The following is a 27,225-nucleotide window of genomic DNA, read 5'->3' on the forward strand; positions in this document are numbered from 1 at the left end:
GGAGCAGGCCAGTCACCCTCCCCCCGCCCCGCCCCCCCCCCCCCCCCCCCCGGGGAACGCAGAGTTAATGAGACCACCGGCCGGCCCGCGTGTGGTCAGGGCTGGGAGGGCTGGAGGTGCGGGCAACCCTGGGTGTGGCAGTGACGAGGACGTGGCGGGGTCACGGTACTCTCGTTTAATGTGGCTGAGCCGCCGCGGCCTCGATCGGGGCCTGGGGCCGCCCAGCCGTCGCCTCGCCCCGCCGCGGGCCGCGGGGGCGGGGGGCTCCCTCTGCATGCTCCCTGCCGGGACCCCCTGTGGCTTACGACTTCCCGTCAAAAAATACATTTTGGGGTTGCGGTTCTGGTGAGTGACGCGAGCGGCTTCCGCTGAGCGCCGCCGACAGCGGGTGCCCCTTGTTCGAGGTCGACTCCAGCTTCAGCTTCATCACTTCCGCCTGCAGCTTCTTGGCCTGGGGGGAAGGAGGGGAGGGTTGGGCCCAGGCACAGCACGGGGCCCCGAGGGACGCGTCTCGGTGAGGGGACTGGGCAGGCTGCCCCGGCCAGTCCTCGTGCTGTCCCTCTGCCCCAGGACGTCCGCCTGGGGGCTCCCTCAGTGTCCCCGACAAGCCCCACGCGGACGGTGCGTGCAGGCGGCAGGCAGTGTGAACGGAGTCCCGCCAACTCCACGCCACCCGGTGGCTGGGTGCCAAGCGGGGCCCTAAACCCAGTGCCGCCTGCGGCTTGCCACTGCCTCTCAGCCCTCCGTCTCCTGGGGGCACGGTGGGCATCCGGTCCTTCCCCACCGGCACTTCACCCTTATCCCAGGGTACGCGCTCGGCTGGTGGTCCGGCCAATACTCGTGCACTGTTTTGCCTCACGGACGTGGGTTTCCTCGGTAGAAGGAACCGCTGCCGCCGCCTCCGTTCAGAAGTCTTCCTTTTCCTGTGTTCCTGTCACTCGCGTCTCCTGCGCAGCACACGCCTCCCGCTGCTCTGGTCCCCGAGCGGCCCAGGGCTCCCCTCCACAGCCGGGCGGATTCTCCGGCGGCCCCCACGGAAAGGCTGTGGGGGAGGAGCTCTTCTGATCCGGCCTTGGCTCTGCGCAGTCCTGGTGGCGGTGGGCGGCCGCCGGCTCTGGCGAGGCGTGCGAAACGCCTTCTCACGCTCCAGTGTCTCTGCCACACTCGCTGGGCTGTGTGGGGCCTCCTGGGTCGATCCTCTAGGATTTTTCTTTCTTAAGTCTTGCCTCTATTTTCCCCTTTCTCTGTTCGTTGTAAGTTTTACAGTCTTGCCACTGCGCGTTCCTCTGGGGTACGTGAGCAGGTGGCCTTCACCACCCCTTGTGGTGGTCTGCGGCAGTGGCCTTCCCTGGGGTCTCCACTGGGCCCGGGTGCGCTTCCTGGTGGCTCCCTGTTCTAGCAGGATGAGGCTCGAGACCAACTCGGCCCCCGTAAGGGCACAGTGGCCCTCTGGTCACCCAGCAGGGACCCCTACCATCTGTGAGAGGCGGCTGGGCGGGGGAGGGGGACAGGAGGGGGGCTCGTGCGTCCATCCCCTTCCTCGGAGCTCGGGACACAGGCTTGCGGCCACTGTCCCCACTCTGGTGACGCCTGTGGGGTGGGGGGCAGCCCCTAGCCAGGTCGATGCCACGGAGAGGCCAGCGGTGGGGCTGACACCTGTGGCCAACTCGACCCACCAGACTTTCAGTGTTCAACCCAGGACTCCTAGCTTGCCTTCCTGTGTTTGGGTCCCGTGGGGTGATTTTCTCTCCGCAGGCCCTCAGTGCAAGGCTTTCCCCTAGCCCAGCACCACTGGCTGGGTGCGGCCAGCAGGCTGCGGGGTCACAGCACCAGAGCTGTGGCGGAGGTTTCCCGGGGAGAGCAGAGCCCCGTGGTGGAGACACCGGCTCCCCCGCAGGCCATCACCCAGCCCCCCCATCTCCGGCCGGAACCTCAGCGTCTGAGGTGACTGCCCCAGCTCTGGCTATCCTGTGTGCATTCCAGCTGGGAGAGAGAGAAGACACGGCTCGAGAGGTCTGAGCTCCTCTTCTGACCTCATCCCGTCGCTCAGAACATGGTCCCGCCTGCTCCGCCTGTACAGGTGGCTAGGGAACGTGGCTGGGTTTCCTGTGCCCCGCTGAAACTCAGGACCCTAAAGGAAGGAACCGAGGGAAAGAAAGCTCCGGGGCGCAAGGCGTGCGTGCGGGTTGTGCTCCTCTCGTCTTCCTGGTGGAGTGACGGTGAACCAAGGTCCGGGATGGATGGATTGTGTTGCCCCGGGAGGGTCCATCCTGTCAGCTGATTATTGGACATGGCAGATATGCAGCCACGGGGGGCTCTGAAGCCAGGGCCCAGGGCCCTCTACCCAGCGCCAGGAGCCCTGCTTGCAGCGGCCCCCTCGGGGCAGGCGTGCTGGCGAGGAGCCGCCCACCCCAGGGCCTTGGCTGTCCTGGGAGAGCATGGAAAGGCGACGTGGCGGGGCAGCTGAGAGTCATTCTTGGACGGTCTCCGCTTCCTTCGACTGCGGCTGGGGCTGGTCATGGCCGTCAGAAAGGCCTCTCCTCGCCCCATGCTGACCGCTGCCGGCCGGCGGCAGGGAAGACGGTTAGATTGCACCTCACCGTCGCTTCAGCCGACACGGCTACAGGGGCAGAGGCACAATGCCACAGCCAAGCCCACTGCGCCACAGCAGCCCCAGGGCCAGGCCTGGGTCCTGGCCTCGTCTGGTGGCTGGGAAACCTCCGGGAAGGACCCCGCAGGTGCATGGAGGGGACCTGCCCCATCCTGTCCCCATCCCGTCCCCGTCTCCAGGGCTGCTGGCACAACTGCGGGCCTCATGTGGCTAGGACATCTTCCTATCTGACCGGCAGGGACTCGGGGACATCTGCACCGAGGGCCCGGTGCGCGTGGCCCCGTGGCAGAGGGCGTTTGTGAGGGGAACGGGTTCCCGAACGAGGTGGACACTCACGGTCTCCAGGTCCTGGATGGCTGTCCTCACCTCCTGCAGCAGGTCGGTGCCTTGCAGCCTCCTGTGCGCCTGCAGCTGCTTTATGTGCTGCCGAATCCTCTCCTCCAGATCCGCCAACCGGGAGGCACTGAGGACACAGGGAGGCCCGATGCTGGGGCAGGGGATCGAGTCCAGCTGTCCCCGTCCCAGCCAAGGACAAAGGGAGTCCTCCTCCGCAGGCCGCATACTGGCCGTGGTGGGTGGGGCTTCCGGGCTGCCCTCGCCCCAGGCGGCACTTCCTCTCCCTTCCCTTCCCGGGACCACACTCTACTGAGAGCCCTAAACCCACTTGAGACAGCGCAGAGGATGCTACATGGTGACACGTGAAAAACATGTGAAAAACATGCGTGCATGGGAACAAGTGTTGCCACATCATTAAACAGAGCCACAGAAAACCATGAGACGGAGATTGCAAAGTGTTCTGTCTGGGTGGTAAGGAAATGGAAGGACTTGGAAAAAGTTATACTAAGTGAAGTGAGCCAGACCCAAAGAAACATGGACTCTATGGCCTCCCTTATTGGGAATAATTAGTACAGGTTTAGGCAAGTCATAGCAGAGCATCACAAGGCCCAATAGCTATACCCTTATGAACACATAAGATGATGCTAAGTGAAATGAACTCCATGTTATGGAAACAATTGTTATATCACAGTTGTAACTACTTTCAAATGTTATGGAAACAATTGTTATATCACAGTTGTAACTACTTTCAACGTCCTATGTGTATGTGTAGTTTCTATTATTGATGATGTTCTTGTATCACCTTCCTATGGTTGTACCTACACTGTCTCTGTAATCTTATCTGAGTATATTGGAAACCGTGTTTACTGGTATTGGAAGTAGGAAATTCAAAGGGAATACCAAATTTGAGAGACACAGGGTAAAAAAGAGAAATAACTACAAAAGCAATACTTGCAAAACTGTTTGATGTAAGTGAACTGAACACCTGGGGGGGAGGGGCAGAGGGGGGAGGGAGGGGGGCATGAGGGACAAGGTAACAAACAGTACAAGAAATGTATCCAATGCCTAACGTATGAAACTGTAACCTCTCTGTACATCAGTTTGATAATAAAAATTTGAAAAAAAAAATAAAACCATGAGACAGAGGTTGCAAAGTGTTCTGTCTGGGTGGGACTTGGAGCTCTGGGCTGCCATTCTTTGTAAATAGCATGCCTTCAAGGGCAGGCCGTGGAATCTGAGCTGACCAGCGGCCCCGCCCACCTCCCCACTAGCTGACCTCACCTGTGTCCTCTGCGACCCAACGGCTCTACCTATGCAGTCCTGAGGTCGGCTCGGGGCTCCCCCATCCCCCACCTGCCAACCACCGGCTGGCACCCTGCTTCTCCAATGTACCTCCTGCTCTCCTAAGCTCCAATAGGCTAGTTAACTTCCCAGCATAACATCCCTACGTGTCTAGCAACCTAGCCAACACTGCCAGGGCCCCAAGTCCTCGAGCGTCTGCATGCTCTTGTGGATGAGGTCGCATGGCTTGGAAGGCTCCAACACCCAATATGGGAAAGCTGGACACAGAGTCCTGAGATCAGGTCCAAGAGGACCGGGGCTAAGGACTGGGGTCAGAGCTGTGGGCACACAGGAGCTGGGCAAGGTAGGGCACCCTGCAGAGGGGCCAGGCCGCCTTCCAAGACCCAGTGATCATCCCAAGGTGGGGGCCTCGACTCCCAGGCCTCTCCAGGGTGGGGGGGTCCCAGGCCCGGGGGTCCCGTCTCCCAGGGCCCTCCGGGGCGGGGATCCCGTCTCCCAGGGCCCTCCGGGGCGGGGATCCCGTCTCCCAGGCCTGGGGATCCTGTCTCCCAGGCCCCTCCAGGGCGGGGATCCCGTCTCCCAGGCCCCTCCAGCGCGGGGATCCCGTCTCCCAGGCCCCTCCGGCGCGGGGATCCCGTCTCCCAGGCCCCTCCAGGGCGGGGATCCCGTCTCCCAGGCTTGCCCTTCCACCAGCACAAGGGACCTTTGCTGGTGCTCATGGCGCTCCCGGCCAGCAGCGAGGCTGCGCTCTGGAGCCCCGGCCCACAGCACGCTCACCAACCTTGCATCTGTTCTCTCTTGCACTGGTCTCTCCTTCCTCTGTTTCACCCTCTCAAGTGGGTTTGTTGGAACTTGCCCCTGGTTTACAAGATTTGTGGTGAATGGGATCTTGGGTGCCACCTAAGAAAATGCAACAAGATGTCTTCCGAGGGAAGGTTTTAGCCTGAGTGCCTACACCAGGTTCATCAGCCGGTTCTCAACCTGAAGGCTGACCAATGGCGGCCCAGAGGGGCCACTCCTTACATTTACACGTGTGTCCCCACCCTAGGCCTTGGCGAGGGGTCACTCTCACCACAGACCTGACTTGTGCGTTTCTCAGAGGCTGCCTAACGGTTCATGCTGGGGCGGAGGAAAGCGCAGTGAGGCACACACACACACGCGCGCGCGCACACACACACACACACACACACACACGGCCTTGAGGTTGTTGCTCCTGGCTCAAGATACCCCAAAACTCAATCATACAACTGACAAAATATGCATGACTGAAAATGGTCCCCAAGCCTCTTACACAGTCGTGGCCATCATTTCAGATCATGAATTTTCAAGTGAACAGAGGATATAAACAGGTGAGACAGAAAGGAGAAGCTTTGTACTTGGAGAGCCTTCATACAAAGACCATACAAAGATCACTGGCCAGGGACCCTTGGCGCGAACCCTGGAAGTACAGCACTGTGGCTCCCCTGCAGACCCTTGTAGTCGGAGGGACAGCAGACAGTGCCCACCGCCCGGGGGAACACTGTCAGGGTGAGAGCAGCCCTCCCATCCCCGGGCCCAGAGCTGGGGCCAGTACAGGGCAAGGCAGCTCCAAGCACGGCCATGGCCTCCCGCTGTGGCCAGGGCTCCTCACGGAGGTCTCTTTTCCCTTCTACAGAGCTTCTGTAACGGCCCTCCTCACGCCTGATCTCACTGGGCGTGGGGGCATCCTGGGGGGCACAGCCGCGGAAACTGACGGGTCTGCAGGTAGACAAAGTCCCCACGAGCTGCAGGGCGAGCGTGGCCGGCGAGATGCTCAGCTTCCTCACAGCTGGATGTCTCCCGACCTCTGGCTACCTGACATGCCTGCCTGGTTTGACTTCCTCACCCACCTGGGGTCAGTGTGGGACTCGGCTTCCCTGCTCACTAGCCCTGCCCTGCCTGCCAACACAGGCTACGCCTGGGCAGACTGCTGGACTCCTGGTTCTGACCGTCTCCTGACCACTGCCGCATCTGGAGCACCTCCACTCCCATCCCTGAGTGCTCCCGTGCCGGGTCAGCCTGGCCCTGCAGTCCTGCTCTGCACCGCTCCCGGACTTGCTGTCCTCTGGTTGCTCCTTGCTCTGCACCGTCCACTCCTGAACACATCCTGCCCGTCCCTTGGTGCCCTCGGGCACTCTGCAGAACACTGGCCGTTCAGCTTCCTGCGGGGGTTGTCTGTGGTACTGGACACCGGGTCCCTGCCTGTTCCCGCAGCTTCAGGGCTGTTACACCACGGTGAGGGGCCGCCCGGAAGTGAGGTGCTAGGCAAGGGGGGGGTGGGGGAGACGCATGTGGCTCCTGCTGCCCACAGAGCTTGGGAACCAGCTCTGCCTTGACCTTGGGAGCTTTTGGTCTGTGGTGCGTAAGCGTGTGCCTGCCTGTTTGCTTGGAGGGGACCGCAGACTCGACGCCTCTTTGACGCGGAGCTTGTGGCAGGACCGGGACGTGGAGAGGCAGGGAGCGCTTGCTGGGGCTCCTTCCGTCTGTGGTCTGGAAGGGCTGTGCCATCTCCCCTCTGGGCGGATTGCCGGTGCCAGGACCGCGTCTGGTGACAGAGCACTGCACCCCTTTCCTAGAGCCACCCATCTGCTGTGCAGGCCCGGAGCACGTCAGGATTCAATGCCTGCCGACTGCGGGCTCGCTAGAGGGGACTCCCACAAAGAGCAGCACCCGGCGGGATCAAGCTCAGACGGGGAGGTGGCTTAAATATTAAAAACGTATTTGGGAAGAGGCCCAAGAAGACGCGCTCTGCCGTTGCTAGAAAACGCCGAGAGGGACCACCCAGCGCTCGGGTGAGAATGCGGAGCACGGCGCGTGACCGGGGAACGCGGGGGGCGCGGCGCCGGCCCCGCGCCGAGCCCTCCACTCCCGTGGGAACGCCCGACACGCTGCCGGTTCCGGGGCCACGTGGAGAGGAGAACCACGGGGTCTGCGGGAGAGGGCCGTGGCTCCCAGGCCCCTCCTCGGCGTCCTGCCCGGCCAGGGCTTTGGGGCAGCCGGGGCCCGGCAGCGGGTGCACGGTGTGGAGGGCAGACGCGGGGCGGGTGGGCACACCCAGAGCCAGGCCGCGGAGCTGGCGGTGACCGTGCAGCCCTGGCGGCAGCGGTTGTGACCCGTGCAGCCGCCAGGCCGGGCCCAGGGCCCTGGCGCCCTCTGGTGTCCCCGTGCCCAACTGCAGGAGCCGGCAGGAGCCGGGTGCTCTCCCGCCCCCGGGGCTGCGGTAACTGAGTCGCTACTGTAGACGTGTGAATCCCAGTTTTATTCCTGTGTACCTGCCTCTGCAAACAGTTCTGAAACACACAAATCCACATCCTTCTTCATAAATATGTATGACCTAGCGGCCTTTATCTCTGTAAAACGGTTCTCCAAAGTGCTCAAAGAGCAGGCACACTCGGGGAGACTTTCCAGGGAGCTGCCGGCTGCCAAAGCCTTGACTTCCCACTTCCCTGGGCACACACGCCGCCCCCCTGCTCACTTCAGCCTCCCTCGGGCAGCCACTCGCTCACACAAGGCACCGCGCGCCCCAGTGCTTTCACTCTGCCGCGTTGAGCCACGGCCCGACTTCCAGTTTCCTGGTGGTTCACTGGAGTCTCGTGGGGACTTTTCTGCCTGGGCCGGCTTTGGACGGCCATCTTCAGGCCTCGGCCCCCCGAGCGGCTAGGATGACAGGTAGGAGCCACCAGCACCCTGCCGTGCCAGGTTTTTACTTTTGCAACCATCTTCTTGCTCGTTTCCCTCACTCCAGGGTGGCAGAGTCATCGTGGTCTTTGCTGGCCATGAGCAAGACCCACGCTGCCAGGCGGGGGGAGGGGCCTCCGCAGCGCCGAACCTGAGTACACCCACCCTGTAACACTGCCACTCTGCTAGGACATTCCAGAAGGCAAAAGGTTCCATTGTGTTGCTCTTTTCCTCTTTCTAGAGCTAATAAATCATCGTTTAGGTTGGATGAACAAAGACAGTTCAGGGAATGGTAAATGGTAAAAGAACCCAGTGGCAGAGTCCTGACAGGACATCTGTCCCTCACCAGGGCCCCCCGAGGAGGACAGGCTCCCGCTGGACAGAGGTGGGTAAGCCAAAGTCTCCAGCCTCTGCCTCAGCCTGGATCAGTCCCCCAGGAACGGTCAGCGAAGCCTCCGGGGGGACGCACCTCACCTCGGATGGGGTTAGGAAAACTCTGCTCAAACGCACAACCTCAGTCCAACAAATCCAATCAGAGACATTCCACAAAATAGCCAGTCAGGGCGACTCAGAGGTGCCGGGTCATAAGGGGGGGAACGACGCCAGGACTCTGTGCCCCAGGGGACTGAGCCGGGGGCCAGGGAGGGACAGCGTCCAGCTGCGTCCTCGCGGCGTACCACCACCGGTGCCGCCCAGCACCACGCCATGCCCACCTAAGACGTCCCCCGGAGAAGCTGGGTGAGGAGCCTAGGCGACGCCCCACGCTGCTCCCGCAACTTTCTCTAAGTCTAAAATCAGCTTGGTACAAAACGTTTAAAGGGAAGTCTCAACCTGTGCGAGGTCACCTGAGCCGCAGCCCACCATGGGACCGCCATCGGGGGCGAAGGCCAAGATCAAGGTCAAGCCCCGGGGACCTTCCCTAGCTGAGGGGCCCCAGCCCCCGCCCCCCCCAGACATCCTTTATCCTAAGGAATGAGTATTGAAGATATGTCCGCGACCCATTAAAAGACACCCTGCCCACTCGTGACCAAGGACGAAGGGGGCTGGACCCTGCCTGGAGAAAGAGCCAGCTCCCACAAGCGTGCTCACCACTGCGCCCCACTGGGACGAGACCCACCAATGGCTGAGGGGAAAGGGGTGCTGTTCCAGGACTGCCCTGGGCCGCGGCGCTGCGCTGACCTCCCGGGGCCGGGCCGGGGCCCGGACACCACGCGCCTGGCTTCCAAGGCCACCCCGGACCTTGGGAGGCGGGTTCGGAACGCCAGGACACGACTGGGAACACTGCTAGGCCTCAGGAGTGTTTGATCCTCTCCCTTCGACCCCTCCTCCCCTCCTTTTTGGAGGACCCCGTTTCTCAGGCAGTGCCTACAGGTCGGCAAGCGAAGAGCCAGGCTCCAAGGCCAGAACGTCCAGCCAGCCCCATCAGCCAGGGTCTGTGCGCGGGCAGCGGCCGGTGTGGGAGCGACAGCTAGCCTCCTGGGCCCTGGAGGGATGACCCAGGCCACGGAATGACAGTAAGTCCTGCCCCACATCTGCGTCCTCACTCAGAAGGGGGCAGCAGGGCCCATCTGGACAGCGTACCGTGTTCTTCTGCAGAGGCAAGAGGATGCTGGGAGGCTTCTTCTTCCTCTTCATTTGGGCCTGCTCTCGCCACTCCTGCAGGGCTTTTCTATCCCTAGAGGAAACAGCGATCACATTAAGTCCCAAGCTGTGCACAGCTTCAAGCGAAGTTGATCTTGGCTTCACAGGTAGCTTTTCTCCTGTCTGCCCATCTCCTGAAGGGCAGCACTGAGCAGGGTGTGCACGCCTTCCTCTGAGATCCTCCCACACATTTTAGGCAAGAGTTGGGAGCTGCAGATTCCAAGCCAAGACCCTCTGCGTATCTGAATGTGCTGCCAGCAGCAGCTACGCCTGGCCAGGACAGCAGGGCCCCTCTGGCCAGCGCCCAGAGCCGGGGGCTGTGGTGGATGTCAGCCAGGGCACAGGCACTGAAGGCCGGAAAGACTGTCACGCGCAAGCTGATGCCTCTCTCTGTACAGAACCCCGAGCGGGGTCCCTGATTCCTCACAAGCCTCCTGTGGGTCTCTCCCTTTGGCTGTGGGTGCTGCAGGGCCTGTGGGGAGCTGACTGATCCAGAGCTGAATTGCCCAGCGTGGCTAGGGATGGGATGAGACCTTGCTCATCTCCACCGTGGCCTCAGGGGCCCCTGCCTATGGGGACAGCTCCTGAGGTGCCATCCGGTGGCTGGCGCCCCCCTCCTGTCCTCAGATAAGCCTCTTCCTGTTTTCCCCTCGGCCCCAGGCTCGTCCAGGCAGGTGTTCCGGCTCCGCCCCGGACTCAGCCACCTTTGGCCTGTGGCGCACCTGCGGAGCGCTCTCCATCCAGGCGCAGGGCTCTGCCCTCCGGGAGCCGGCTTCCCGGGGGCCCTCACACCTGACAGGGCTCTCTCCAACTCCACCAGGCGGGCGCAGAGCGAGGCGGCACCTCGCCCAGGTGCCTGGCTGGGCCTGGGACCCCAGCTCCGGTGCACTGCTGCCCCTTGCCTCCCCGACGCGCGCGCTCCCACGCACCGTGTCTGCCACCTCTCTGTCCACGGGGCAGGACGGACCTGCCCGCCCCTTGGGAGGTGAGAGGATGACGCTCCCAGCCTGGTGGCCAGAAGCAGCCCCGGGGGGCCGTGCCCCAAGTCTGAAGCAGCACGTAGCAGGCTTCCCGAGCCGCCGGCAAGGAGGCACAGACGAGACCTCAGGGCCGAGGGCTGAGTCTTTCCTGCTCTTTGTACTCACAGTACTCCCTTCAACCTGTTATTAAAGAAGGACCCACAGCCACAGGTATGTCCGGCTCAGAGTCAGCCGGCCCCCGACGGAGGCCGCTTCACAAGCCACGTGTCCTCCTCAGGTCCCCGAGAAACAGACCTGCCCTCCCACAGACCCTTGAGAAGGCGCCACTCACAGCCAGACCTCCGGAGGGTAGAGGCAGGAAGTCCAGGGCGGGGAGGCCGTGGCATGCAGGGCCACCCCAGATCTGCGGCCCATCCCGAAAGGGCTATCTACCCGAGCCAGGAGAAAAGCTGGAGTCAGCAGTGTGTGGGACTGGCCAGCCCAAGGAAGCTTGCAGAGGGACCAGAGGCACCGAGTTCGCCCTGCCCCGCCCCCTCCCGGTCCCCGCTGGGCCCCACGCCCGCCTGAGCGCCTCGCGAGGTGAGGGACACCAGCACACTGTTGGCCAGCACCCCGGGGCTCAGCGCGGGTGAAGCGCGCAGCCCGCACGGCTCAGGGGTGGGCACGGCAGACACTGCGGATGGGGCCGGAGCAGCCTCCCAACACGCTGGCCACCGCGAACCACGGACAGGGCGGGAGTTGGTGTGGTGAGCCACGGCAGGGGAAAGGCACCGCGCCCATGCTCCTTCCACATAGCACTCTTCACGAGTGGAGGGCAGGCCAAGTGGTGGGCAGGTGAGGAGGAAGGGGTGAGGGAGGAGCGGGAAATAAGAAGGCAAAGAACGGCTGTGTGACCACATGGACGGGTGCCCGTGCGGTGCCCAGAGGGGCAGCTTCAGACCTGGAAAGCAAGAGCCCAGGCGTTCCGGGGAGCTGTGGACCACCGGGCAGCACACGCCACCGAGTACACGCCACTGAGTACACACCACCGAGTACACATACACCACTGAGTACACACCACCGAGTACACACACACACCACTGAGTACACATACGCCACTGAGTACACACCACTGAGTACACACACACACCACTGAGTACACGTACACACCACTGAGTACACATACACCACCGAGTACACGCCACTGAGTACACACCACCGAGTACACATACACCACTGAGTACACATACACCACTGAGTACACACCACTGAGTACACATACACCACTGAGTACACACCACCGAGTACACACACACACCACTGAGTACACGTACACACCACTGAGTACACATACACCACCGAGTACACGCCACTGAGTACACATACGCCACTGAGTACACACCACCGAGTACACGCCACTGAGTACACACCAGCAAGTACACACAGACCACTGAGTACACACCACCAAGTACACACCAGCGAGTACACACACACCACTGAGTACACACCACTGAGCAGAACATACTACTGAGTACACACCACTGAGCAGCACACACTACCAAGTACACACACACCACTGAGTACACACAACTGAGCAGCACACACCACCAAGTACACACACACCACCGAGTACACACAACTGAGCAGCACACACTACCGAGTACACACACACCACCAAGTACACACACACCACTGAGTACACACACCACTGAGTACACACAACTGAGCAGCACACACCACCAAGTACACACACACCACCGAGTACACACAACTGAGCAGCACACACACTGAGTACACACACAACACTGAGAAGCACACACCACAGCTTCCAGATGAGCAAGCAGACCACGGCCTGGTAACCGAATGGAGCGAGCGCGGAAGCCGCTCCTACGGCCTCACCCCCGTGTACACGCACCTTCGCCGCTGCTCCGCCAGAGCCTGCTTCTCCTGGATCTCCCTGAGCGCGGCCATGCGACTCTCCTCAAGTCTCATTTGGTACTGTGATGTAAGGGCAGGGAAGATGCTCTTGAAGGAGGCAGTCTTCCTCCTGAAATCACAAAGTGCTCTTCACTGAATACTCCTCCTGAAATCACAGAGTGCTCTTCACTGAATACTCCTCCTGAAATCACAGAGTGCTCTTCACTGAATACTCCTCCTGAAATCACAGAGTGCTCTTCACTGAATACTCCTCCTGAAATCACAAAGTGCTCTTAACTGAATACTCCTCAGATCTCAAAGTGCTCTTCACTGAATACTCCTCCTGAAATCACAAAGTGTTGTTTGCTTGTTTTTTGTTGCCAGTCCTGGGGCGTGGACTCCGGGCCTGAGCACTGTCCCTGGCTTCTTTTTGCTCAAGGCTAACTAACACTCTACCTCTTGAGCCACAGCGCCACTTCCGGCCATTTTCTGTATATGTGGTGCTGAGGAATCGAACCCAGGGCTTCATGTATATGAGGCGAGCACTCTTGCCACTAGGCCATATTCCCAGCCTCACAAACTGTTAACTGAATACTCCTTCTGAAATCACCAAATGTTCTTAACTGAATACTCCTCAGATCACAGTGTTCTTAACTGAATACTCCTCAGATCACAGTGTTCTTCACTGAATACTCCTCAGATCACAAAGTGTTCTTAAGTGAATATGGTAGGGATGCCCTGTAAGGACCACGTATTTTCATGTGCATGAAATACAATGTTCCAGATTACTCAGCAATCAAGCAGCAAGGCTTGCGGGTCAACTGCACAGTGATTACAGACCAGGTCTCCATCAGAAGCCACTGTATTTGTGTCAACTCCGGAAGCTGTATGAGGATGGGCAGACTGTGGTGGGAGGGACACTATACCCTAAATAACCCTCACTGAATGGCTGCTGCCCAAATACAAGCCCATAGGAAAAGGCCTCCTTAAGTCACTGCCAAGACGCGGCACTTGGGCCAGCTAGAGCGCCCGCCTGGACGCGCAGGCTTAGGGGCCTGGCTGCCCCAGCCGTCCACGCCACCCAGATCAACCTTGGAGCCCAGGGTCTTACACGTGGACAGACTGACAACAGGGTAAGTTCTGCTACTGAGCTTACTGCAGCTGAGTCCAGTCAGCTGCCATTACTATCCATCACGGTAAGTAAGCGGGGAAGGAGAGGGCTTTCTAGGTGGTGGGTGGTAGTGTTCCTGAACTCTCGGCTTGTAACGTTGCTCCCTGACGACAGGCCAGCAGCTCCAGCGCCTCTGAGGCCCCACGGCTGCTGGAAGCCCCGGGAAGGCGCGCTGCTAGTCATCTCTAGGCTATAATCTGTCAGTGGTGATCCAGGGTGTTTTGTGTTTGAAATGTTTGAATCTACACAAGAGCTGAAAAGTCAGTGTCATCCGTGCCCGCCCCACCCCCACCCCCACCTACCCCCTCCACCTGCCTTCATCCTGCCCCGCCCCCCTTCCCACAGAGCGACACAGTGACATCGGCACGGCTGCTCCTGCCGCCCCTAGACTTCTGTCTCCCAAGAGACTGCTGTGGTCCCCTTGCAAGTTATGACACTCCCCGAGAGTGTGCGAGCCAGACTCCACACATGACTACGATCTCGCTCTCTCCAGAGGTATTTATAGAGACACAGACACACTCACATGCCCATCCCCCCAGACACACTATATATACCATGCTTTACACACACGCACGCACACCACCCAAGAGATGCCTCTCCCAATGGTCTCCTCTGTTGGGCTGTTCTCTGCCATCCTAAAACCAAGCAGGAGAGTCCACGGGAGCAGCTTGAACTCTGGCCTTGTGCTCTAAGATAATTACAAAACCCTCTTACAGCTTTGCCAAGATCTGCTGAGTCCTACCTGAACATGTCCCTGGGCCGCGGGTAGTCCTTGTCCTTACTCTTTAAAGCTGCCCTGATATTAGGAGGCAGCTCAACCGGCAGGAGCTGGTTCCCAGGAAGCTTGGTTTTCCCGTTCTCAACAATCTCCTGCCTCAGCTTCCAGAAGCGCCGGATTTCCTCCTTGCTGGGCCACTGCTCTGAGGGGTCGGTGGACATTCTGAGCTCGCTCGGGTCATGCCTGTCAACAGGTGGGAGGAAGTTATCCTTTCCCTTTAGCACAGCCTCGGGCACACTGACGGCCTCTTCAGCAGACACGCGTTCCGGGGGTAGAGCCACTCCGAGGGCCGGGAGCTCATTCGGGCCCGTCTTCTTAGCTGGTGAGGCCTCTGGTGGAGTAAACAGCATCTTAGCCTGCGTGCCACTCCAACCCGAGACCAACCCAACAGCCTGACGCCTGTCCTTCAGCCAGGTGCCGAGGCGGGCGCTGTCCATGCCCAGTCCTCGGGGGACGGGGTGTGCGGGGAGGCAGCCCGGCCCCCCAGGCCCTAGAAGGCTGTCCTACACCCAGGCAGGGTGTGGACGCAGCACTTGAAGGGCTTGGGCGCCTCACACAAGTTCTTCTGTTTGGGGTACCTCCTACAGGTACCTGGGAGGCAGTCTGGCCACATCCACAGGCATTTCTGTGTCTCCCCCATCCCGTCTTCTGAATCTTTCTTTCTGGCTCGTTGGTAGCCACCGTGCCTGCCGTTCCTGTGGGCAATGCTTTGTTTCTGGGGTTTGAACTCAGGTGTTTGCTAGGCAGGTGCTCTGCCACTCGATCCATGTGTTTTCCAGATGAGGCCTCCCACTTTGCAGTCCATGAAGTCTTCTCACCTATGTTTGCTATGTAACTGGGAACACAGGCCCAGGGCTCGTGGTTGACATGGGGACTCGCTATTGCCTGGGTTGACCTCAAACCACCATCTTGGTTTTTTTGGCCAGTCCTGGGGCTTAGTCTCAGGGCCTGAGCACTGTCCCTGGCTTCTTTTTGCTCAAGGCTAGCACTCTGCCACTTGAGCCACAGCGCCCCTTCTGGCCGTTTTCTGTATATGTGGTGCTGGGGAATCGAACCCAGGGCCTCATGTATAGGAGGCGCACGCTCTTGCCACTAGGCCATATCCCCAGCCCCCAATCTCTACTTCTCAAGTAGCTGGGATGATAGGTGTGAGCTACTGCATTTGGTCTGCTTTGTTCACTGTTAAAGACTTCAGAGCTGTACAAACTAGTGAGAGAACAAAGGCCCACAACACACTTAGCCCAGACACAGGCAGACACAGAACCGCGCGCCAGGAGGGGTCGGGCCGGAACAAGTGGGGGCCCATGCCAAGCTAGGTGGGAGCCAAGGGGCAGGGCAAACAGTGCCTCACTGTCCTCTTGCCCTTCCGGACTTTGCATTCAAACAGCTCAAGCCATTTTTATGCCTATGTTTCCTCCATTTGGGAACTGAACTTAATGTTTCCTCTCTGCAGGTATTTTCCTTCTGTGAGGGTACAGAGTATCTTCCAGAATGTTCCAACTCAGGGTCTGTCACTGTATCCTCACTGATACGACATGACAAGAGCCCAGAGGCTGTCCGAAGGCCCTGCCCCGACCTCACAGGGCACAGGTCTAGATCCTCAGGCCTTCCTCAGAACGACGCCCTTCCCAGGCCACGCCGCCCCTGCTCATGGTGAAAGGTACCTTCCACACTGCTGTCCGTCTGTGTCACAGCTGACCTTCCAGACACTTCTGATGCCACGGTACATGCCCCGCCCACGCCCCTCCACGCTCTCCACGCTCTCCACGCCCTCCACGCTCCCCACGCTCCCCATGCCCTCCACGCTCTCCACGCTCTCCCCCGCCTCTCCACGCTCCCCACGCCCTCCATGCTCTCCACCCTCTCCACGCTCCCCATGCCCTCCACGCCCTCCACGTTCCCCACGCCTCTCCACGCTCCCCACGCTCTCCATGCTCTCCACGCCCTCCACGCTCCCCACGCTCTCCACGCTCTCCCACGCCTCTCCATGCTCTCCACGCCTCTCCATGCTCTCCACGCTCTCCCACGCCTCTCCATGCTCTCCACGCTCTCCACGCTCTCCCACGCCCCTCCACGCTCTCCACGCTCTCCCACGCCCCTCCACGCTCTCCACGCTCCCCACGCTCTCCCACGCTCCCCACGCTCCCCACGCTCTCCATGCTCTCCAAGCCCTCCACGCCCTCCACGCTCTCCATGCTCTCCACGCTCTCCACGCTCTCCATGCTCTCCACGCCTCTCCATGCTCTCCATGCTCTCCACGCTCTCCCCCGCCTCTCCCCTGCTCTCCCATGCTTCTTCCTTCCCCAGACTCTGTACATCCATATACAGAGTGGGATGACGGGGAGGCCTGGCCCCCTGGGGACTTGTGTCTGCCACGTGAGCTCGGCAGGGAAGTACATGGGGCTCTCCATGGTACCGTCAAGCCCCACCCTGATCCCGAAAAGCTCTCCATTTGGTTTTGTCTACCGACCTGGAGGAGGAGCTGTGTCTCTGGAGCTGTTATCTGCGGCACAGATCCGTAGGAAGGTCAGGATGGCCAGCAAGCCCTTCTGCACAATCAGCTGAGGGGGGAACTCCAGAGGGCAGTGTCTCAAGTTCAGCGCCTTCAGCGTAGCCACGTTCCCTGCAGAGGGGGAGAGGGGCTTCGGCGCTCTGCACTCCTCTGCAGAATGAACGGACAGTGGGGGGGAGGCAACGACCCTCACAGCTCAAGATGACAGGAAGAGATCATGGACGACTTACTGTTAAAGAACTGCAGTGGGGGCAGGCTAAGATCAAGCCAGAAAAATAAGTAAAATTAGACAACAGCAAAACCTTCAGGTAAAATTCACAGCCCAAAGCTGCTATATGACCTAAACGGTCTAGGTGCAACCTGAAGATGGTGTGACCTGCAAAGGAAAGGAAAGGCACAGCATGTGACCTGAACTCAGGACGCACCAATAGAGCCACGTTATGCTCATTATAAATACGTCCAAAGAGATGGAAAAAAAGTGCTTGAAGAATTAGAGGACAATATAATAAAATGGCAACAAATATGAAATGCTAATTAAAAGGAAATTATTTGGGAGAAATTTGAGATAAGATTAAAGCCACCTTTACCTCAAGGTTAACCTACCTTGAGACCAAATAGCTTGGTAGATAACAACTATGGCTAAAGGTGTGGAGGAAAAATGTGTCTGCACCAAATTAAAAAATAGAGCTCCTCAAGCTGGCACCAGTGGCCCATACTTGTAACCCCAGCTACGCAGGAAGTTGAGATCTGAGGATTGTAGTTCAAAGTCAGCCTGGGCAGGAAAGTGCATGAGACTCTTCTCTCCAATTAACCACCAGAAAACTGGAAGTGGAGCTGTTGTTCAGAGTGGTACAGCATTAGCTTTGAGCAAAAGGAGCTCAGGAACAGTGACCAGGTCTTGAGTTCAAGTCTCACAAGCACCAAAAAAAATTTAAAAAACCCAAAAGCAACAAAACAAAACAAAAAGACCCCTCACAGAAAAACAGAAACTGTTTTTTTAAATAAATGAAAACTGAAGACAGTGCTCTCAACAATTACTAGGCAGGATTTGCAAATGGAAACAAGAGGGATAAAAGACTTTGTGAACTTGAGGACAGTTATCCATCTTCTCTGAGGAATAGAGACAAAAACCATCTACATGAGATGATGCTAAGTGAAATGAACTCCATGTTATGGAAACGACTGTTATATCACTGTTGTAATTACTTTCAACATGCCATGTGAAACCCTAGCTTTTTTTGTTGATGATCCTCTTGTATCCCCTTCCTGTGGTTGTCCCCGCACTATCACTGTATCTCATCTGAGTACCCTGGATACTGTATATACTGGTATTAGAACTAGGGAACTGAAAGGGAATATCAAAATCGAGAGACAAAGGATAAAAAGACAAACGACTCCCAAAGCAATACTTACAAAACCATTTGGTGTAAACCAACTGAACAACTCATGGGGGGGAGAGGGAAAAGGGGAGGGGGAGGGGGAAATGAGGGAGGAGGTAACAAATTGTACAAGAAATGTACCCACTGCCTTACATATGAAACTTTAACCCCTCTGTACATCACTTTGACAATAAATAAGTAATTATTCAGAAAAAAAGAAAGAAAACCCATCTTTTTTTTCCCCATGAATAGTACCTTAGAGACAGAATGATGCTGACAGCGTCTAAGTGATGGCAGCCCTCACAGCACCTGAGTGACAGGATGTCCCCGCCAGCACCCAAGGGACAGAACAGACCTGACAGACCATGTGACAGGGGACACTGCCGGAGGCACCTGACTGACAGAATGACCCCGGCAGCACCTGGGCGACAGAAGAACACTAGAGCACCTGACAGTACCTGAGTGAAGCCCCCTGGTGGCAGCCGGGTGACAGGAGGGAGCTGACACTGCCGCAGTGACAGGCAGAGTGACTGATGGTGCCTGAGCAACAGAACCGTGCGGGCAGTGCCTGGTGACGGATCGTCACGGACTGCGCCCGGATGACAGAACACGCGCCCAGGTCACAGAGCCCCACAGAGCCCGTGGGACAGAAACGGTGACCGCATCCACAGTGCCGACAGCGGCGGAGCGACAGGGCGGCGCGGGCCCCTCCTGGGGGACAGGAGGCGGCTGACAGCCACTGAGGAAGCACCAGACACACCCTGCGGCCACGGCCACCCGCCACACTTTCTGTGGATAAAGTGTGTTTTCCATTCACTCCTTTCCAACCTGTCAGGCTATCTGTAGTTTAATGCATTGCTAGTGCAAGGTCCTCCCCCGGGAGGGCTCCATGCAGATGCCCCCCACCTGGTTAAGTCTGCGCCCAGGACCTGCGTTACCTAGGTAACCGGCACACCTGGAGGCGGTGACCTCCTCCTTCCCTGAGGTCACGTCCAATCCACCTGGCCAGATCTCCTGCCTTTCCCTATATAGTCCAGCTCAACACAGTCAGTCCCTGCTCTCTCTCCTTTTCTCTCTCTCTCTCTCTCTCTCTTTCCCTCCTTCCTTCTCCTCTGTCTCCCCACGCCTCCATCTTGGGCAGGCTGGCAGTTTGCTTTTCCCCCAGTAAACTCCTTTCTGCCTGAACCACGTGGAGGTTTTCCATTCTGGCGAACCTTACAGCTAGCAGATCATATATAGTTGGATTTTGCTTTTCTAAAATCCAGTCTAACGTTAAGATGGTGACTAAAGTAAAAGTTGCCAACAGAAAATAGTTGGGAAGTCTCTTAGTTTTGTTTTTTAAATTAGGCAGCATACTGGTGTATAGCCCAGTGGGGCAATTGTATCCGAAAACATTTTCATCTGTATGATTAAATCACTTGCACGTCAAAACAGGAGGAAAATAGCTAAGGCAGTGTTTAGGGCAGTATTGTAGTTGTAAATACACATTAGAAAGAAACAATTTAAAATCAAAACCTAAGCTTTCAACTCAATTAAGCTTGAAAAGCTTCACTTGGGTGAAGCAGACAAAAATAACAAAGAGCAGAACTCTGAAACAATTCAAATGCAAGACAGAAAATTGTCTTCCTCCTCATGGGCAACAGGAAAAATGCACACAAATGAGCAAACTGTTACACGGTTATGTGGACAAAGCACGCACGCGTGCGCACATACACACACACACACACACACACAGAGGCAAACCACATAAGCAAGGCACCAGGGGAACAAGGGCCAGATCAAGTTATAACACTCTGAAAGAGCAACTCAGACAAGGCTTTGGAGCGCCAGCAAAAGCACAGGGGCCCAAGGGCCGGGAGCACAGGTTTGAGGTGAGGCAGACTGCGTGTGCAGAGCCGCCCTCACCACGCCTCCCTCGTGTGCACGCGGGCTTCCTCCACGCGGACAGTACCTGGAGCAGAGGTCGCCCCGGGCCCGAGAACAGATGTGACCGCTCGCCCTCTACCGTGCCTCCGGTACTGCAATACTGGTCACGTGTCTGTCACAGGCACAGAAACCTCCCAGGCAGCATGGTAAAGTCACTCCTTGAATTGTTTCAACACTTACCCAGCTCCACAGGTAACATTTTGATAGGGTTTCTCTCTAAAAGCAAAGTTTTCAAATGCCTTTAAAACAAGACCAAAAAAAAAATAATTTGAGAGGCAGAAAATTAAGTTTCCATCTCTAAAGTTATCACGAGATTCTACCTCTGTCTTTTCTCTCCTGGGTAGTTTGGCAGGGCCCGCCGCAGGCGTGGGCGGGCCGCCACAGACGCACCGTGCATCTCGGGGCTGTGGAGGATGCTTTGCCCTGGGGTTACGAATGTTGGGGGCCCAGCAGCACCCTGCCCGCGGTGATGACCGCTAACGTCTCTAGACATCGCCGCCGGCGGGTCCTGGTGCAGGCCCGGGGCTGGGCTTCCCACCCTCTGTTCCGACCTCACAGTGGGTGGGGTTTCCTAAGATGTGCTGGGAGCGATGCTAAGACTTCAAGGTGGTCTGTGAGAAGCAGCTCTCAACTGCATTTGCAAGTTTTGCTGCGCAGGGCATCTGATGACAGACAACCTCCTATTTCCAATTCAACTGCCTCCTGCACCTCCTTTATACTACTTTGCTTCTTATTTTCACATTTAGCTCTTAAGACTGTTCCCGAGACGAATGATGGGTTTCTCTTCTCTTTGATTTCCCAGAGATCCTCGGTCCCTCCTGTGATTGCCAGCTCCAGGGCGCAGTGGTGGAGGGCGGATCCGTAGGCTCCGCCTGCTGCTGCTCCGTGCCACACAGCACAGCACTGAGGGGGCCGTCGCTGGGCTTTGCTCCCCTCACCCCCACGGCTGGCTGGCGGTTCCCAGGCCACTGCAGCCCTGCGGGGCTGCTGGGCCCAGGACCATGGGGACAGCATGTGCACAGCACCCCCCAGTGCCCCGGGGCTGCGGCAGCTCACACCACCTTCTGCTCACCGTGGGATCATTCATTTATTTCTCACTTTTTTCTTACTATTTGGTGTGTTTAAAAAATAAAATCCCGGAGGGGACTTTCCCCGTGGCTACTTCAGCCATTTATCTTTGTTCACACAGAAATGGCCCAGTGTTGGAGTCTACACCGTGTGTGTGGGGGGGGGGGGGCGAGGCCTCTAGGCTCCGAGGACAGCAGCCCCCGGCTTCTGCACAGCCAGAGCCAAGGAGGGGCTCAACCCGGGGGCTGGGCTTGTGTTCTTTTCTTTTTGGCAGGGGAAATGGCAAAACATTTACCAATATTAAATTGTAACTAGGGAGGAGATTTTCCTACCATTTGCAGTATACACGTTAAATGATACATTTGTGAATGTCAATCCAGTAAATGCTGTCTGCAATGCCAAGTCCACTGACTGCCAGTTCACGTCACTGGCTCTCAACTACCTCGGAACCTATACACTGCCCTGGGCTCACTGGCCTCAGGAGGCAAAGGAACTTGCTCCGCCTTTCAAAAGCCTCCTCTGCCAGGAAGATCGCACCTCCAAGACACGGAGAGGTGAGAACATTAATAGCGTCATTGTTTTGTATTTTTTTACATTTAAGACTTTAATAAGGCATAATTCCTTAAAGTTTTTAATTGATAGGTTTCAGATCTTCAGCAAGCTGATCCAATTCTGATCTAATGGGTTATAAATCACAGCCAAATTACATCTTGAACACCAAGAAGCAGCTGGCTCTGACTGATTTGAGAGCTGTGTGCTTATTTCAGGAAGAAGTGGTGTTTACAGGAATAGGCTTTAGTTTATTTTTACTCTTCATAGCAATTACTCTCCAGAACTGAATGCTGAGGCTAAAGGAATTTTAGACAGGGAGTACGCAGTTCCCAGCCAGAAGACACTGCATGTGGGTTGAAAGGCCCAGTGAAGGAGCGAAGGCTCAGAGGACTGGGAGGCAGGGCCACCTGGATGGCTGCCCCACACCCAGCTGGCTAGCAGGATGCAGCAAATACGCCTGGTGCCCAAGGACACTGCCCTTCTTTTTGGGTTCATCTGTGACCCATTCACGTACCCGGGGCTCACGGAGGGGATTCCAGCGGCTAAGAACTAACAGCCACAGAAGTAAGCCACTTCCCTGCAGACCCGGAGTCCATGCCCCTTCGCAATTCTGAATGGTGATATATACTTTTTATAATGTTGTTAAGTATAGCGCACCGGAGCCCAGGGAAAGGGGCTCTGAGCTTCCCTGTGTGGGGCTCCAGCTACTGTCATGTGGCAAGCTGGACAGAGCATCACAGAGACCTAGCATCACCCTGGAGACCTCTCTGATCCCCGCATCCATCGGAGTCAGTCTGCTCTCCAGCGCCTGGAGGCCCAGCTGACTCTGGCCTCCTGCAGGGACGGCAAGTGACCTCTGTTCAGTGGTCTGAGCTCAAGTCCAACTCTACCTCCCTACCTTCCAGCCTTCCTGCGACGTTCAGCTCTTTCCAAATAAACGCCCAAGTTGAGAACACCGATTTCAATCCTTGGGCCTCACTTTGCATCATCCTGCTCTGCTCCTCCACACTGGCTTCTTTGCTGTCCCCACCCTCTCCCACGGGCCGAGGCATGAGCTCCTCCATCTGCCCAGATGCACTGATGTCAGGGGAGGGTCTAAGTGTCCGTTGCACGGTGGCTTCTGAGGGCTAAGAAACACTGGCTCAGGAGGACATGCGCTTGCAGGGTGGGCTTGGGAAAGAGGAGGACTCCAAGAGGCTCCAGCTACTGGGAGGGGCTCAAGGACGGGCCACTGGCTGGGCTTTCAAGGATAGGCAGGGTGTTGTTCTTGGGTGGGAGGGCAAGATGTCCTCGAAATCTCAGGGGCAGGGATGTTGGGCCTTTCCAACTTTCCAAAAAGAGGATTTTCAAATTATGTGGGTGGCTGGATTTAGCTCACCAGAGTTACCTGGCTCATGGGTAGCTTTACACAAGTGAGCCAGAATGGAATCAGCTGTCACAGAACCTGCGTGGACTGCCCATAACAGCGGTTTGGCTTCTGCCCCTCCTCCTAGAGCCCTACAGCCCCAACTGTAGTCATGGTGGTTCCTGCTAGGTGTGCCTGGGACAGCATGCCTTCACACCTCTGGGCTGACTAAAAACCTGGTGCTTCTTTCTGAAGTAAAAATTCACTGCAGAGGAGAAGCCAAGCTGTCAGAGACCAGGCACGTAAACATTTTAAAACCATACTTCTTAAGATCTAGAAAGAAACACCCATCACTTACTTATGAGATCCGATGCCAGTGGGAATCTCCCTGATCTTGTTAAAGCGAAGGTCGAGCCACGTCAGGCTGGGCAGCCGCTGGAAGAAGTCACCAGGGATGGCGCACAGGGCATTCCTCTGCAGGTACAGTTGCTTCCACAACAAGAGGGGAACCAGAACATTCTGTTAGCCGCGGCATTTTAAGTGGCTATGTCCAAGAACACTGCCAGAGGCCTGCCAACAGCCACGACTACAGATATCACACAAAAAAAGTTTTACACTTAAGGAGCTAACACAGCAGACACACACCAGATAGGAAAAAAGCTGCTTTCGGAGCTGTGAGGGCCTTCCGTGCCACACGTGCAAAGGCACGCGCCTCACCTCCACCTCAAGCCTCTGCTTCCTGCCGCGGGAAGCAAGCACAGCTCTCAGCAGCCCTGGCCGTGAGCACGCACAGGTGTGACTAATGCCAGGGATTCAGTCTACGCTGACAGGACTCAAGAACCCAGGCTCTGGAGACGTTCACTGCGGCACGAGTGAAGAGGAACAGCCACATCAAACCACCGCGGAACTAATCATTCCAGAAAGGGTGACGCTCGTCTCAGTGGAAGTTTTGTTTGTTTTTTTGTTTTTTGTTTTTTTTTTGGCCAGTCCTGGGCCTTGGACTTAGGGCCTGAGCACTGTTCCTGGCTCCTTTTTGCTCAAGGCTAGCACTCTGCCACTTGAGCCACAGCGCCACTTCTGGCCATTTTCTGTATATGTGGTGCTGGGGAATCGAACCCAGGACCTCACGTGTACGAGGCAAGCACTCTTGCCACTAGGCCATGTCCCCAGCCCTCAGTGGAAGTTTTAAGTCATAAATAAGAGAAGGGAGGGGCAGAGCAAACGCGCCCTGTAGACCTGAGCCGTCTCCTGCAGGCGCCCGGACCACAGAGCCCTGGGAGATACTGCTCTTCCAGGGCCTCCTAGGGTGTGCAACTTACTCAGGAGGCACAGTATGGACGAGAACTAGTAAAACTCACGACAGATTGTAATAAGCTATTAGAGCATAAATAATTTCTTTCTCAAATTTTCTACTTAATATTTCTGGATGGGGGAACACTGTGTCTATAACACATAGCCATACCATGGCTAACTTAAAGGTAATTAAAAATGCCTTAGTTAATGCTGTTGCTATGCCACATATTTATTCACATTATCACACATATCTGCACCAGTATCCACATTCAGCCGGGCCCTAGAAATAGAGAGAGCACTGACTGGACAGCAGGTCATCTGGGCTTAATTTAGACTTCAAAAACGATCAGCTGTATGCCCTTCGGCACGTTCTTCAGCCTCTCTCTGCTGCGTCCTTACCTGCAGGGTGAGGGTCTGGGACCTAAGTTGCAGAGCAGCACCAAATGAGCAGAGATCCAGGAAGTGCCCATGAATGCTAGCCATTCTGACTTCCTGTGACAGCTTCCTAAATCCCAGTTCAACTGCCGGCCCTGTCTTCCAAATCACAATCACTTCCAGACTTCCGAGAAACTCTGACTGGAAATCACCACTCCTGTCTCCTGGCAACTGGTATGGTCTCTAGAGAGCAGAGTGGCAATTAAGGTACAGGGAACATGCTTCCAGGTGCTCATGGGCATATCCGGGTGCACGCAAACACCTGTCATGTACACCTCCAGGTGCAGGAGAGCGCACGTCCTAAGCACACCCATGTATACCTTGAAATGCAAGGGCACACACGTCTCCACGCACATGGGTGTGTTCTCCTCCATCACAACCCTTCCTGTTCCTTTACTAGAGTGGAGATGTTTCAGCTTCTCAGACCTGCTTTTCTCCTCTCCATGTGAGTTAATTCTAGTGCTCAGATATGAAGCCACTGGTCCTTCTGAATGCCGGTAAATGAATTCCAGAAAGATACCCAGCACTCCTTCCCGGCCAAAGCAGGCACTGCTTCACATCTGAGGCTGGAGGGTGGAATGGCTTCCTCTGGCTTTACTTGGGGGTCTGAGTATGCGAGCATTCAAGGTTCTTTCTGTGTCCCCAAGTCTGTGTGTCTGGTAGGGTTGTTTGCGGGTCCAGGGATTGCTGCTGCAGCTGCATAGCTTATCTTGTAACGCCTACTGGTCTGCAGCTCAGAGTGGTCCCCTCATGACCTGTGGTCTACAACGCTGAATGGTGCCTTGCCTACTGACTTTGGTTGTGGTGATAAAATTCTTATGATAGATACCTGTCCTTTGGAAGTATAAATTATGAAGCTCCGTGTGAAACCTGAAGGACTTGGACTCTCCTTCTTCCTCTACCTGCATGAAGGATGGCCAGCCTCCTTTGTTAAAATACAAGTGCATGAAAGGAACACAGGTAAGGAGTCCTTGAGGCCAGTAATGCATCCCTAGAAGGAGGTGTTGTTCATGAGAGGCATAGCAAGAGTGCACTGGGGGGATTGTGCATTTGAGGTTATACAGTGAGACCCTGTCTCAAAACAGGAAGGAAGGAAGCAGGGAAGGAAGGAAAGGAGGAAGGGGGGGAGGGACAGGAGGGGGAGGGCCAGAGAAGGGAAGGGAAGAAAGTGGAGGGGGACAGAAAAGAAAAGGAAAAAGGAAAGGTCATCTGGGCAGCTGAGTATCTTGGATGTTTTCTGCCTGAGACTTCCTGGTAGAGAGGCAACCTGCAGAGAGGAAAGGCGACATATGGCAAGTACCCATCTCTGTTGCCTGGTGTTGCCTCTCAGTTGCTCTGTGCTATGATCAGCATATGAAACCCCGTGAAGCCTTCCTGTGTCTCAGTCCACAACCCATCTCTCCTAAGGAGAGAGTCCTGGCACAGGAGGGCAGTGCTCTCTTTCCAGGCCACTTCCGTCTCAGGGCACTGACCACTTACTTGAAGGTTGGGGGTTTTCAAGGCCTCTCCCACATGACTCAGACCACTGCTACTCAAGTCTAAAATCAAAGAGGGAGGACAGATGACCTCCTCAGGGTCCTTGTGAACCTCTTTGTAGGGGGAGGCCGGCAAGCTCTTGGTCCTAGCTGGACTCTCGTGGGCCTCCATGATATTAGGCACAGCCCAGGAGGCTGCAGGGTGGGCGCTGCCTTCCTCCATCTGTTGCCCACCAGCAGACACCATTCATCCTTCTTGGTCAGGAGTCACCTGGAAACACAGGAGGGAGGACATAGCAACCCCCCCCCCCCCAGGCAACACAGAATCCCACCCCCACCCACCCACTACACAGGCAACACAGAATCCCCAGGACATCATTTCTAATAAACACCACTCTGGACCTGACTTTGAAATCTGTTAGAAATAAGCTAACAAACTGGAGTCCAAGTAGGCTTGGATTGAAATCCTCCACTCCTCACGCTGGCTGCATCATGGAGTTCCCAACATTTTAACTCTGGGGGAAAGGATGGAGACGGGCTGGAGGAGCATTTTACAGTCGGTAAACACCGCCTAAGCTTCCCCTACCACGGCTGGGGGCCCGGTTGGTTTCTCATCCCCGCGGCGGGGCGCTCCCTGCGGGGAGGCCCAGCGGAACAGCCTGGCCCCGGCCAGGTGTGGCCAGCGCCCCGTGGGCCCCGGGGAGCCCTGCGAGGGGGGCATCCTGACTCCAGCGGCTCTCCCAGGCTTTTGCTCATCAGGACCCGAGGGCTGTGGCGTCCGTTCGGGGAGGCGCACGTCCACGCCCGGCCTCCCGCCCCCCCCCGCCCC

General features: G+C 57.0%; 1 protein-coding gene across 1 annotated transcript; it reads right to left on the minus strand.

The window, feature by feature from the left end:
- Positions 1–275: 275 nt before the first annotated feature.
- Positions 276–27,225, minus strand: Lrrc27 (leucine rich repeat containing 27). Its single transcript, XM_048338006.1, has 11 exons — positions 27,131–27,225; positions 26,401–26,669; positions 23,552–23,682; positions 20,409–20,467; positions 16,882–17,034; positions 14,376–14,742; positions 12,461–12,592; positions 9,527–9,620; positions 5,031–5,149; positions 2,948–3,074; positions 276–451 (listed from the first exon to the last, which is right to left on the minus strand). Exons 2-11 carry the CDS (start codon positions 26,641–26,643, stop codon positions 302–304), a joined length of 1,575 nt encoding a protein of 524 aa, XP_048193963.1. The 5' UTR covers positions 26,644–26,669; positions 27,131–27,225; the 3' UTR covers positions 276–301.

This window comes from Perognathus longimembris, chromosome 2, assembly GCF_023159225.1.
Source record: "Perognathus longimembris pacificus isolate PPM17 chromosome 2, ASM2315922v1, whole genome shotgun sequence".
Taxonomy (NCBI): domain Eukaryota; kingdom Metazoa; phylum Chordata; class Mammalia; order Rodentia; family Heteromyidae; genus Perognathus; species Perognathus longimembris.